The sequence below is a fragment of the Babylonia areolata genome, chromosome 32, assembly GCF_041734735.1.
Source record: "Babylonia areolata isolate BAREFJ2019XMU chromosome 32, ASM4173473v1, whole genome shotgun sequence".
In the NCBI taxonomy this organism is placed as follows: domain Eukaryota; kingdom Metazoa; phylum Mollusca; class Gastropoda; order Neogastropoda; family Buccinidae; genus Babylonia; species Babylonia areolata.
In genome coordinates, this window is record NC_134907.1 from 7935596 (window position 1) to 7948035 (window position 12440).

Consider the following 12440-nt stretch of genomic DNA (forward strand, 5'->3'; position numbering starts at 1 on the left):
ATGTATATGCATATCAACATGTATTAACCTACAACAATGTAAATATAAATAACAACATTAATTATAACACATCAAAGGAGGATACCAACTGGACTGGAGTTTAAAATTTCCGAAAACATTCTAAGCAATGAATAATCATTCAAAATCTTTTCAGTGGCTAATGAAATATTGGAAGAAAAGTCATCAACTACATCTTTAGGAATTAAATGTCTTATGCTCGGACAATGAATGAGTAGATGACTTAGTTATTTGCTTACCGCATATACATTTTATATTTTTAGAAAATTTTGTACGAAAGGCATTTAAACGAATTCTATACATTAGACTTGTAATTTGTCTTGAATGTGCTGCTGGTATCAAATTTAGAAAATGTTTGGGATCAGCTGCATTCTTTGTGTTTACACAACATTGGTAATATTGATTATTTGAATCTATAAGCAATTTCTTAAATCGATTTCTAGATACATTTTCTATACAACTAATGTATTCATGTAGATCTAACTGGATGTCAAGTTGTATTGCGCCTTCAAAATTACGTGCTGCTCTTCTAGCTGCTTGGTCTACCCACTCATTTGAAGATATTCCACAGTGCGAAGGTACCCAACAGAAAGTTATTTTAATGCCCTGTTTTGTCAGTTGGTGAATAATATGTTTTATTTCCATTGTCATCTCAATTCGCTTCTTTGAATTTGGAGATTCTATAGCTTGTAATACTGACTTCGAGTCTACACATAATAGAATTTCACTGACAGTTTTCGGAATGTCTGAAATATAATTTAAGGCCATAAGTATGGCTATAAGTTCAGCTGTGAAAATGGAATATTGTCTACCAATATAGTATAATTTTTCTATTCTAAATGAAGGAATTACAAAAGCTGCTCCTGAATTACCATCTTCTAGAACAGATCCGTCTGTGTATATTTTTAGATAATTAGAATATTGATTTTCTATATGGGAGAGCACTTCAGGTTTTAACAAAAATGGTGACTGGTTCTTGGATAAATCTGTATAATCCATGTCAAAGGTAGCTTTACACTGGTCCCATTCAGTGACTGGTGAAAAAGTAGGTATTTTTGCAATTTGCTTGTCTTTTGATTCCGTAGCACTAATGATATCTGATGCAAATGTATTAATGGATGTCATAGACTGTATCGTCTTAGCTCTTTTAGCAAAATCTTTTTGTGAACTTAAATTAGCTTCTTCTTTTGAAAAGGTTTCATATGCGAAAGATTTGATAACGAATTTCGCGGCTGAAGCTTTCCTTTGTTCATCAAGAGATAAAACACCTGCTTCTCTGTAGGTCCCTAAATTTGATGTGTGTGTGTGTGTGTGTGTGTGTGTGTGTGTGTGTGTGTGTGTCTGTTGTGTGTGTGTGTGTGTGTGTGTGTTGGGTTCCGCTGCTGGTCAGGCATCGGCTTGGCAGATGTGGTGTGGCGTATGTGGATTTGACCGAACGCAGTGACGCCTCCTTGAGCCACTGATACTGATACTGGTGTGTGTTGTTGTTGTCTTCAGTTTAACGTCTTTCCACTTGAAGTGATATTAGACGGCTGGTGTGTGTGTGTGTGTGTGTGTGTGTGTGTGTGTAGTTATGTTTTGGTTTTTTGACTCACTTGTGTAAACAAAGTGAGTCTGTTTTAACCCGGTGTTCGGTTGTCTCTCTGTGTGTGTGTGTGTGTGTGTGTGTGTGTGTGTGTGTGTGTCCGTGGTAAACTTTAACATTGACATTTTCTCTGCAAATACTTTGTCAGTTGACACCAAATTAGGCATAAAAATAGGAACAAGTGAGTCAAAAATTCAGTTCTTTCCAGTCATCTTGTTTAAAACAATATTGCACCTCTGGGATGGGCACAAAAAAATAAAAAATGAAGCCTAATTATATGCAAACTGCATTTACTGTTATATTTATATTTTTGGTATTCTCTAAACTTAGCACTTTGATCTGATATTCTGACCCAACAAGAGCAGTCATTATTATCATTTTTTGTTCAAACAGGAACTTCTTTTGCTAAGCATGGAATTTTATTTATTTTGCTAACGTTTTGGTGCAGAGTGCAAAAAAGGGAAATCACTCTGTAATTAATGCTAGGAGACTTAATTCGCTTTAAACTGATCTTTCTCATCTTAAACATTACATTTTGAAATTATACACAATACATAAAAAGCTTGGATGTTTTTTTCTTCAGTATATCACAAGTGAGTCTTGAAGGCCTTGCCTCTCTTGTTTTTTTGTTGTTGTTCTTTTTTTCACCAATGATTTGCCGAGCACTACGATGAAAGATTAACTTACTGCACATGTGTGTGTGTGTGTGTGTGTGTGTGTGTGTGTGTGTGTGTGTGTGCGCGCGCGCGCGCGCGCGCGTGTGTGTGGGTGTGTATCTAGTTATGTTTTTTGTTGTTGTTTTTTCAGCAATAATTTGCCGAGCACTACCATGATAGCTAACTTACTGCACATGCCAAAGCAAATGACAATGTTTTACTACAATGACGATGTCCAGCCATTGGCCTGCTGGTGTAATTTGTCTGGTGCGATGCCATTCTAACTTTGAAAGAAAGCCCCTTCTAAACAAATGCTGCAAATTCCGTTATGGTTCAGTCACAGGTCTTATTATTGTTTGACGTAATTTAACGTCAAGTCGCTATGACGTGTTTCTAGGCTGGTTGAAACTAAGATAAGATAAGATAAAATAAGATAAGAATAACTTTATTATCTCCAACTGGAGAAATTTGGTCAGGTGCATTATCACAACATAGACAAGTAAACAACATGGGGACCATAACTGTAAAAGCCAACAACAGCCCCTACAAATATTACGAAGATACAAATGTAAAAAATATCACATACATCGTTTGATACATACATCCACACACTGCAGGTAATAACTAGTATTCTTAATGTAAAAACAGAAACAATTAAGAAACATTATTTGAATATAATTATAAACATAGCCTACTATATTGCACATTGATTATAATAGATAAGATAAGAATAAAGATGAATTGCGGAAAACCACAACCAGACAATCAGCACACACCCGCACCCCCCTCCCCCCGCCCCCCACCCCCCCCCCACACACACACACACGCGCGCGGATAATTTGATTAAACAAGAGTAATAAACTAATTAGTTATTCTAACATCATAGTCGGGCACTGACGCAGAGTGTCAGCATGGAAATCTATTCGTGTCTGCTCACATATGATTTATTCAAGAATTTTCTAAGGATGACGTGTACTTTGTCATCTGATGAGCATAGACATGGCAGTGAAATGTATTTAAATGTAAGTTAGGCTTTATGTTTCCCACGTTCAATGGAGGGAATTCAAATGTAGAACACAGACCATACTTTGCTATGTTGATGTTTGGCGCAACCAGAAAACTTGTATGAGTTCATTCGCGAGCTGAAGCCACTTAAGACATAGTTTTTTTCAATCATTGTACTGAGAATTGACTAATTTTTCTCTCAGTCTGGCAATATTCAATATTAAAGCCACTTGTACTATCATCTTGTTTATTATTCATGTATCATTTCATATGCTGATGTTCTGCTATAGTGTTAAATGATCCTTTTTATACTATCTGTTCTACTAGCGTCACACTTACAGTGTACTTAGTCCTCCATAATCAATGTGTGTGTAGAAAGATCCACGTCAATAGGAAAAACAAAGAAAAATGCACGCAGGAAAAATACAAAAAAAATGGGTGGCGCTGTAGTATAGCGACACGCTCTCCCTGGGGAGAGCAGCCCGAATTTCACACAGAGAAATCTGTTGTGATAAAAAGAAATACAAAATACAAATACACAAATACAACAAAATATTCTGTTGTGGTGATTACAAGATAATGGATAATATCAGTTATTAGCTAAAACCATCTGGTTAGTATCACAGACAGTAAATTGTAGTTCAGTTATCATGCTTTCTCCTATACGGCTTACTCCAGTATAGTGCTGCTAGATGATATCTGATGCATTTGGATCACTTTGACACAGTATAAGCATCATAGATATCTATACTGTCAGAGTACTTTCACTGAATCAGAATTAAGCCACTTTAACTACACTGTTCAAATGTATTAGAAATGTCATTCCATATCAGCACTTAGTCACACATGTATGTATGATTTATGTTATGTTGTCATTTTTTTTCCATCCGTTTTATCTACAATTCCGTTAACCACGTGGTTAAAAAAGATAGGCGTGGGAAATGCAATAATGAGGAATAAATGACCAAACCTAAAAGAAAATATCCTGAGAGAGAGAGAGAGAGAGAGAGAGAGAGAGAGAGAGAGAGAGAGAGAGAGAGAGAGAGCTCAAAACGCTTTTATTCATGGATTAAGATTTTAGGCATGAATTATTCTTCCAATCTGTCCTGGAGAGACTGACGGACAACATATACAACTCATGCACAGTTGAAAATACATCGCCACACCCTTTTCAACGAACTTAAAAAAAAAAATAAAAAAAAATCACACATATGGGACGACATTAAAGCACATACATAAAAAAAAAAGCTGAATACCAAAAGAGCGGGTAACAGGATCCCGCTATTGTGGTCTGCATACCTAACTTCCATTATTACAGTACACCGACCGCCGTGGTCATGGACACCAACATAGCGGACTACACCCTTGCTGAGGTCTATCTTTTTCGCCATCGCTGCCACTAGTCTGTAATTTCGGGGAGATCCACTATTTCTTGTTCGTTTGTTTGTTTGTTGTTTTTCGTTCGTTTAGATACAGACACAAATGCTTTTTGTTGTTTTGCTGTTGTTTTTTCCGGACAGTCGGCTGATAAACTGCTTTTTCGGAGATTTCCTGACGATTATTTTTCTTTTTTTAATTTTTTTCTACTCTTTTTCCAGTTTTTATGCCAGTGCTTCATATATGTATATATATGATTTTCTTCTTTTTATGTTTTTCATCTTTTTTTTCATGAATTTTACGTTAATCCTTTTTAGGGTCTCAGCTAAGCAAGCACAAATAATAAACCAGGTGATGGACACATTCGATCACGTTCAGTGAAATCTTCAGAGACGGGCAGGAACGTGAAAGGCCGCAGGTAATATTGCAAAAAGGTTTTCACGTTTAATTGTAACACACACACACACACACACACGACTGAAATATATGTATCGCCATGGAAAAGAAGCAACAACAACCAGGTGAAATACAGGTGAAATATCATATACTGCCACGGAAAAGAAGCAACAACAACCAGGTGAAATACAGGTGAAATATCATATACTGCCACGAAAAAGAAGCAACAACAATCGGGTGATATATATATATATATATATATATATATATATATATATATATATACATATATATCGATCGAGATAGACAGGTATATATATTGCCATGGAAAAGAAACAACAACAATAAGTTAAAATAAAGGCGGATAACCTAACCTTTCAATGGCATGCAATAGGAGCGGCAGTAGTTGCAATAAGGTACACGATCAATGGTCTGCTCTGAGTCAGAAAAAAAAGGGGGCAGTACCCCCCTCCACACACACCGGGTCTGTGTTGGCAACGCACCAATCAAGACAGCCCGCTTTGCAGTCCTCTCTTACTACCACCACCGACGCCATGAGAAGTGTAATGTTACGGATGTCTATACTAGTGTGCTTGTTCGTTTTAAGTCAGACACAAACCGCACGCAAGTTCAGCCATGCGAGAGTATATACACACACACACACACACACACTCACACGCTCTCTCATGACTGAAAAAAAAAAAATACTGCCATGGAAAAAGTAGCAACAACAATAAGGTGGAATACAGGTGGAGAAACTCACCGTTCAATGGCATGCAATGGGAAGAGTGGCAGACGTAGTGACGCAGCGGTCGATCGATTGTCTACCCTGAGTCAGACCCCCCCCCCCCCACACACACACAATTAGAATAAAATTTTAAACGAGCTGTGCTCCTTCAACACACAATGTTGGCAATAATGCACCAATCAGATAGCCAGGTTTGCAGTCCTTTAAAATAATAATAATAATAATAATAAGTGTATGGAACGGATGTCTACAAATATTATACGTCAATTTGCAAAGATCCAAGTCAGTCACCAACCCCGCAGCAAGTTCAGTCATGGATGAGTGCAGAAGACAATGATTAAAAAAAAAAACAAGGAGAGAGGAAAAACAAAAAAGACAGTGTCAACGTTTACCACACAGAAAGAGAGAGAGACAGACAGACAGAGAGAGAACCGAACATACACTCCACATTGTTAACGCGAGGAAAAAAAAAAAAAAAAAAACCAAGTGGGGTTCAATGACACGCCACGAACACCGTGTGCTTGCGACAACCCCGGCCCCCCCACCCCTCCCTTAAAAAAAAACCCACAAAAAAAACACAAAAAAAAAAACCCCCCCACGCTTCTAGCTTTTTAGGTCATCGCCGTCAGAAAGACTTGTGCAGGGCAGAACAGCCGCCATTGCGAAGTGGATCGCTAGCGTATCAGACAGACAAGTGGGAGGTCGGGGATTCGAGTCCCATCAGAGGGATTTGGTTATCTGTGTAGGATTTTTAGAGGGATTGTAGGATTTTTTTTAGAGGGATTTAGTTATCATTGTAGGATTTTTTTTAAAAAGGGATTTGGTTATCATTGTAGGGTTTTTAGGGGGATTGTATGATTTTCAGAGGGATTTGGTTATCATTGTAGGATTTTTAAAGGGATTGTAGGGTTTTTAGAGGGATTTGGTTATCATTGGAGGATTTTTAGAGGGATTGTAGGGTTTTTAGAGGGATTTGGTTATCATTGGAGGATTTTTAGAAGGATTTGGTTATAATTGTAGGATTGTTAAAGGGATTGTAGGATTTTTAGAGGGATTTGGTTATCATTGTAGGATTTTTAAAGGGGTTGTGGGATTTTTAGAGGGATTTGGTTATCAATGTAGGTTTTGTAGAGGGATTGTAGGATTTTTTTTAGAGGGATTTGGTTATCATTGTAGGATTTTTATTAGAGGGATTGTAGGATTTAAGGGATTGTAGGATTTTTAGAGGGATTTGGTTTTTTACTGTAGGATTTTTAGAGAGATTTGGTTATCATTGTAGGATTTTTAGAGAGATTGTAGGATTTTTAGAGGGATTTGGTTATCATTGTAGGATTTTATAGAGGGATTGTAGGATTTTTAGAGGGATTTGGTTATCATTGTAGGATTTTATAGAGGGATTGTAGGATTTTTAGAGGGATTTGGTTATCATTGTAGGATTTTTAGGGGGATTGTAGGATTTTTAGAGGGATTTGGTTGTCATTGTAGGATTTTTAGAGGGATCTGGTTATAACTTGTTATAACTGGCCTGCACTGAAGCAAGGTCAAGCAGGTATCGCATGGTTTCTGTGGGCGTGTCTTTTGTTGTTCCAAGGATCAGCCTCATAGCTTCATTTTGAACTCTTTCTAATTTTAGGAGGTTGCTTTGAGATGGTGTTGTTAGCCCAAGTCCGTAGTCGATCATACTGAGGACGAGTGATTGGTATAGCAGGAAGAGGTGGCGTTGTTCAATACCTTTAGTTGCCATTGCTTTTAAGACTGAAAGGCCCTTTTTGCATTTGAGAACAGTATTTTCCGTATGTTTTCTGAAGGTCAGCATCCTGTCGAAGTGTATTCCTAGGTAGCGTAGGCATTCAGTTTTCTCGATCTGAATCCCGTCGAACGACACAGGTGGTGGTGATTTGCTCGCGGTTCTGTTGTTGAGGGTGCACAGCAACGTTTGGGCTTTCGCTGGATTGATGGAAGATCCTGTGTCTTTGCACCATTGAGCAATATTGTTTAGTTGTTTCTGGGCGGCTTTAGTTCTTTCCTGAGCATCTTTCAGAGTTTTGAAGATCAGGCCATCATCCGCAAGAGTAAGCACCCGATCGATTCCATTGTTGTTTAAGTCTGCAAGGCCCTTCGTGTAGACATTGTAAGGACAGGAGAGAGCGGAGACCCTTGTGGCAGTCCCATGGATAGTTTAGAAGGTGCAGACATCCAATCTCCGAGGCGTAGGACGACGGTTCTTTCCTGAAGCGCTGCTGCTATCCATCTTGTCAGTGTCAAACTTACTCCATACCTTAGCAGCAGCTCCATGAGGTGCGCAAACTGGACTTTATTGTAGGCATCTTCAAGGTCGACTGCTGCTGCTAGTGTTTCTCCTTTTCTTTGAAATCCTTCATACACCTCATATGCAAAAGCAGCTGCATTTTCCCATGTGGACTTGCCTGTTCTGTAACCACCTTGATTTGAAGGGAGAACGTGCCTGTCTTCAAGATCCCTTGCAAGTTTCCTGGCTATCATGCATTCCATGAGCTTTCCAGCAATGTTTTTGCATGGTTAGGATCCGGTAGCCGTTTACCTGACGATGGTCCTTTCCTGGTTTTGGTATGGGTTTTAAGAAGCTGTGTGTCCAGTCCTCCGACTCATGTCCATTGTGGAAACTGTTTTGATACAGATTGAAAAGTTTGCTTCTGTCTTCTTCTGATATCTCCTTGATGTCTGAGTAGCGAACTTTGTCTGGGCCATGAGCCGATTCTTTCTTGCATTTAGGTATTGCTTCATTTACATCATCTATTGTCAAGTCATCATCGGGTCCAGTCTGCATAAGGGTTTGGTTTAATCCCTCAACATATTTCTTTTTCTCATCTAAGTTTCTTTGATCGCTCTGTTGTATGAAACGTTTGAGCAGGGCGGATCCTTTTTCTTCGTTTGTCTTAAGCTGGGTTCCGTCAGTGTCTAACATGTCTGGGGTTGTTGTTGAGCACGTTTTCCCTTCCATGCGACGATAAAATTGCCAGAACTCTGTCAATGTTGTGTCATAACTGACTGCTTCGCAAAACTGTTTCCACTTGTCATTTTTGGCCTCTTGAGCAATGATTTCAAACTGTTTAGTTTTTTCTTTCATTTTTGTTTCAATATCTTTGTCCGGAGAAGGTTTTGTTCTTTCTTTTTGCCAAAGTTTGACAGCCGCATGTTTATCAATCCAGGCTCTCTCTGTTTCGATATTCCACCATGGGGGCTGAATAGTCTGCATCCGGTTCGGTGCCGTTCTTTTGTTTCTTCTGCGTCTTAATTTTTCGATGATGGTTGTCTCTTTGGTTTCATACTGAAATGGATCACGCGGTTTCATACAGGGTTTATCTGACAGTTTCTGTAGACTGAAAACTACCGGGAGGTGGTCACTGCCTTGGTGTGGAAGCGTCTCTGCATTCATTTCTGCTCTGAATTTTGGAGATGTTAGAGCGATGTCGATCACACTGTCACAGTCCCCTTGTCTTGTTCCAAGGCGAGTTGGGGATGTGGTTGTTAATGGGCTAAGAAGAATTTCCCCTATCATTCCTTCAAGTGCGAGTCCTTGTGGGTTGGTGTTCCGCTGGTCCCATAACTTCGATCTTGCATTAAAGTCTCCACAGATAATGACTGAGTCTCCAAATTCATTCTCTATTTCCTCTAAAAAGGCCCAATCCTCTTTTGTTGAGCAGGTTCCTGGGTGAACATAGGCATTGATGAGACGATGCTTTTGTGAATTCCGTCAGGTTTTTCAAGATGCACACCCACTAGTTCACATGAGTTGCTGCACAATTTCTCTAGATTTATGGTGGAAACTGTTTTTTTTTTATAGGTTTTTGTTCAGTATATTGCTACTCCTCTTCCTTCATTCCTTTGAAAGACTGTGAAATTCTCAAACTGTATTGGTCTGTCTGCACTTGTCCTGGTCTCTTGGAGACATAAAATGCCCATATTTAACAACTGATCAATCTCAAACACATCCATATGCAGCATAAGATTTAAGTAATTCTGGACCACCCATGCTGTTTCTAATGAAATGTTTGATATCATTCAAGAAAATATAAAACAAAAGACGGGATAGGTTTTCTCCCTGTCTAACACCAGTCTTGCACTCAAATTAGTTTGACTAACAACTGTTCCAGTGGACACACGATTTAGCTTCAGCATATATGTCTTGTATTACAGTTACGATTCTACCATTATCAACAGACTTCAAAATATTTTGCCACAAGAGTGCACAATCAATATAGTCAAAAGCCTTTTCATAATCTATAAAAACAATATAGAATTTTCTTCTGGGAAAGTAAGAAATTGATAAAGGAATACAAAGTGAACACGTGGTCCATTGCAGAAAAGCCACTTCGAAAACCAGACTGTTCATTATCATTCTGCTCCAAGAAACTCGTCAGAGTTCGTGAACAATATCCTAAAACAACTGAGGATAGAAATTCCCCGGTAATTGTTAGGATCAGAATCACAGCCTTTTTGTTTATATATAGGTTTGATTATTTCCTTTGCCCAGTCATCAGGTACCTTACCACTAGTCAATATTACATTAAAGAATGTAGTGAACAGTCCTATCATTTTTGAAGAAGGCGACTTTAATAAGTCATTATTAATCTGATCGATATCTCATGCCTTATTGTTTTTGAAACCAGATGTTACATTCCCTACTTCTTCTATAGTAAAGGGACAATTCAAAAGACTACTCTCAACATCATTTTTATTAATAATGTTGTTGTTTTTCACTTTGCTGGTGCCTCACACGTATTCTTCATTTGTCAAAAAACAACAACTTTTTTACCTTCTGTTTTCTTTCTTTTTCGTTTCCCTCCTGTTTTTTTTCTCCCCCTTTTATGCTTTTAACACAATACAATACATTGTTCCTAAACGTATTCAAAGTAGTATTCTTCCAAATGAACAAGGTTCATTGTCTGTGCTGCTCTTGCTTTGTCTAATAGGATAAGTTCTAGTCCTTCCACATTTTCTTTTTGCGTCTAGAGTCCTGTGTGTTGTGGATCTCTTGCGCAAGACTCATGTAACAGTTGATGATGATGATATGGATACTTATACAGCGGCTATCCTCGGTCGGAGACCAAGCTCTAAGCGCTTTACAAACACGGGGACATTTTTTGCACAACGGGCTGTCTACCTGGGTAGAGCCGACTGACTGCTGCCATTGGGTGCTCATCACAAGTTTCCTGTGTCATTCAATCAGATTTCAGGCACGCACACATACACACTCAGACAGACATGTAACGTTTTACGTGTATGACCAGTTTTATTTACCAAGCCTTGTAAGCAGCTACACTACGTTTTCGCGGGTGTGTATGCTGGGTATGCTTCTTGTTTCCCTAACGCAGCGACCGCTGACAAGGATTACACGAGGAGGTATCGACCGGGCTGGAGACCTTTACTTTTCATTGACATCGCGGACGTGGAGGGAGGATGGTTGTCCCCGCAGGGCACTGTTGCGTTAGACAGCCGTGCTGAAAACTGCTGAAGCCATCTGCTCAGCGCTGCGTGACGGGAGGCGGAGTGGGGAGGAGGGAGGAGGAAGGAGAGGGTGGGTGCATTGAACCGTGATGCGCGACCCGCGGCAAGGAAAGGAAGGAGCAGCTTGCTTTTCACGGCTCAACAGTGAAGGACTCTGATGTCTTTCTCCGAGGACGGAGCAATCAAGACACGTGGTTATCGTGTACACATGTGAATGTTATTATACTCAGTACGTGTATACATGTACAAGGAGAACGCGGCGTCAAACTGAGAGACATAGCATCGCTCTTATCTTTACGAAAGGACACAACGCACACGCACGCACACACACACACACACACACACACACACACACGCACGCACAACCACACACACACACACACACACACACACACACACACACACACACACACACACACACACAGTTGTAGAGTGTAGAAATTTCCAGCAAAACGGTTCATCATTGTTCAGCACTAACCTGAGGGTTGGTAAAGGGGCCAAAACAAATGTATGAATGAACACAAGTGACTCCCGACTTATTTTATGCACCTACTGTTCACATCAAAATAATGATTATTATAATCTTTGATTTCTCCCCCCCCCCCGCCCCCCACCCCTCTCTCTCTGTATTTGTGTCTGTGCTTGTGCATGAATAGAGGAGTATAGAATACTTTTTATTGTCATAAAACGTTAAAGTTTATAAGACACAATGAATCACAAATATGAGCATTAAGGGCGTGTTTTTTTGTTTTGTGTGTGTGTGTGTGTGCGTGCGTGCGTGTGTGTGTGTGTGTGTGTGTGTGTGTATTGTATCTGTGTGTGTGTGTGTGTGTGTGTTGTATGTGTGTGCATGTGTGTTTGTGTGTGTGTATGTGTGTGTGTGTTGTATATATATATATATATATATATATATATATCTGTGTGTGTGTGCGTTTTTTTTGTTTGTTTGTGTGTGTGTGTGTGTGCGTGCGTGCGCGCGTGCTTGTGTGTGTGTGTGTGTGTGTGTGTGTGTATGTGTGTGTGTGCGCGCGCGTATTTTTTTGTGTGTATGTGTGTGTGTGTGTGCGTGCGTGTGTGTTGTGCGTGTGAGTGTGTGTGTGTGTGCGCGCGCGTGTTTTTGTGTGTGTATATGTGTGTGTGCCAGCGCGCTCGGTCACTGAGTGCAAGG

General features: G+C 39.5%; 1 protein-coding gene across 1 annotated transcript in view; it reads right to left on the bottom strand.

Annotated features, from left to right (window-relative positions):
* LOC143276501 (putative methyltransferase-like protein 24) overlaps window positions 1-5542 on the bottom strand; it is a 32706-nt gene extending 27164 nt beyond the window's left edge. Inside the window, exon 1 of the mRNA XM_076581035.1 lies at window positions 5412-5542. Coding sequence (XP_076437150.1) covers window positions 5412-5424 — 13 coding nt within the window. The 5' untranslated portion in view covers window positions 5425-5542. The remainder of the gene's footprint in view (window positions 1-5411) is intronic.
* Window positions 5543-12440: the final 6898 nt, after the last annotated feature.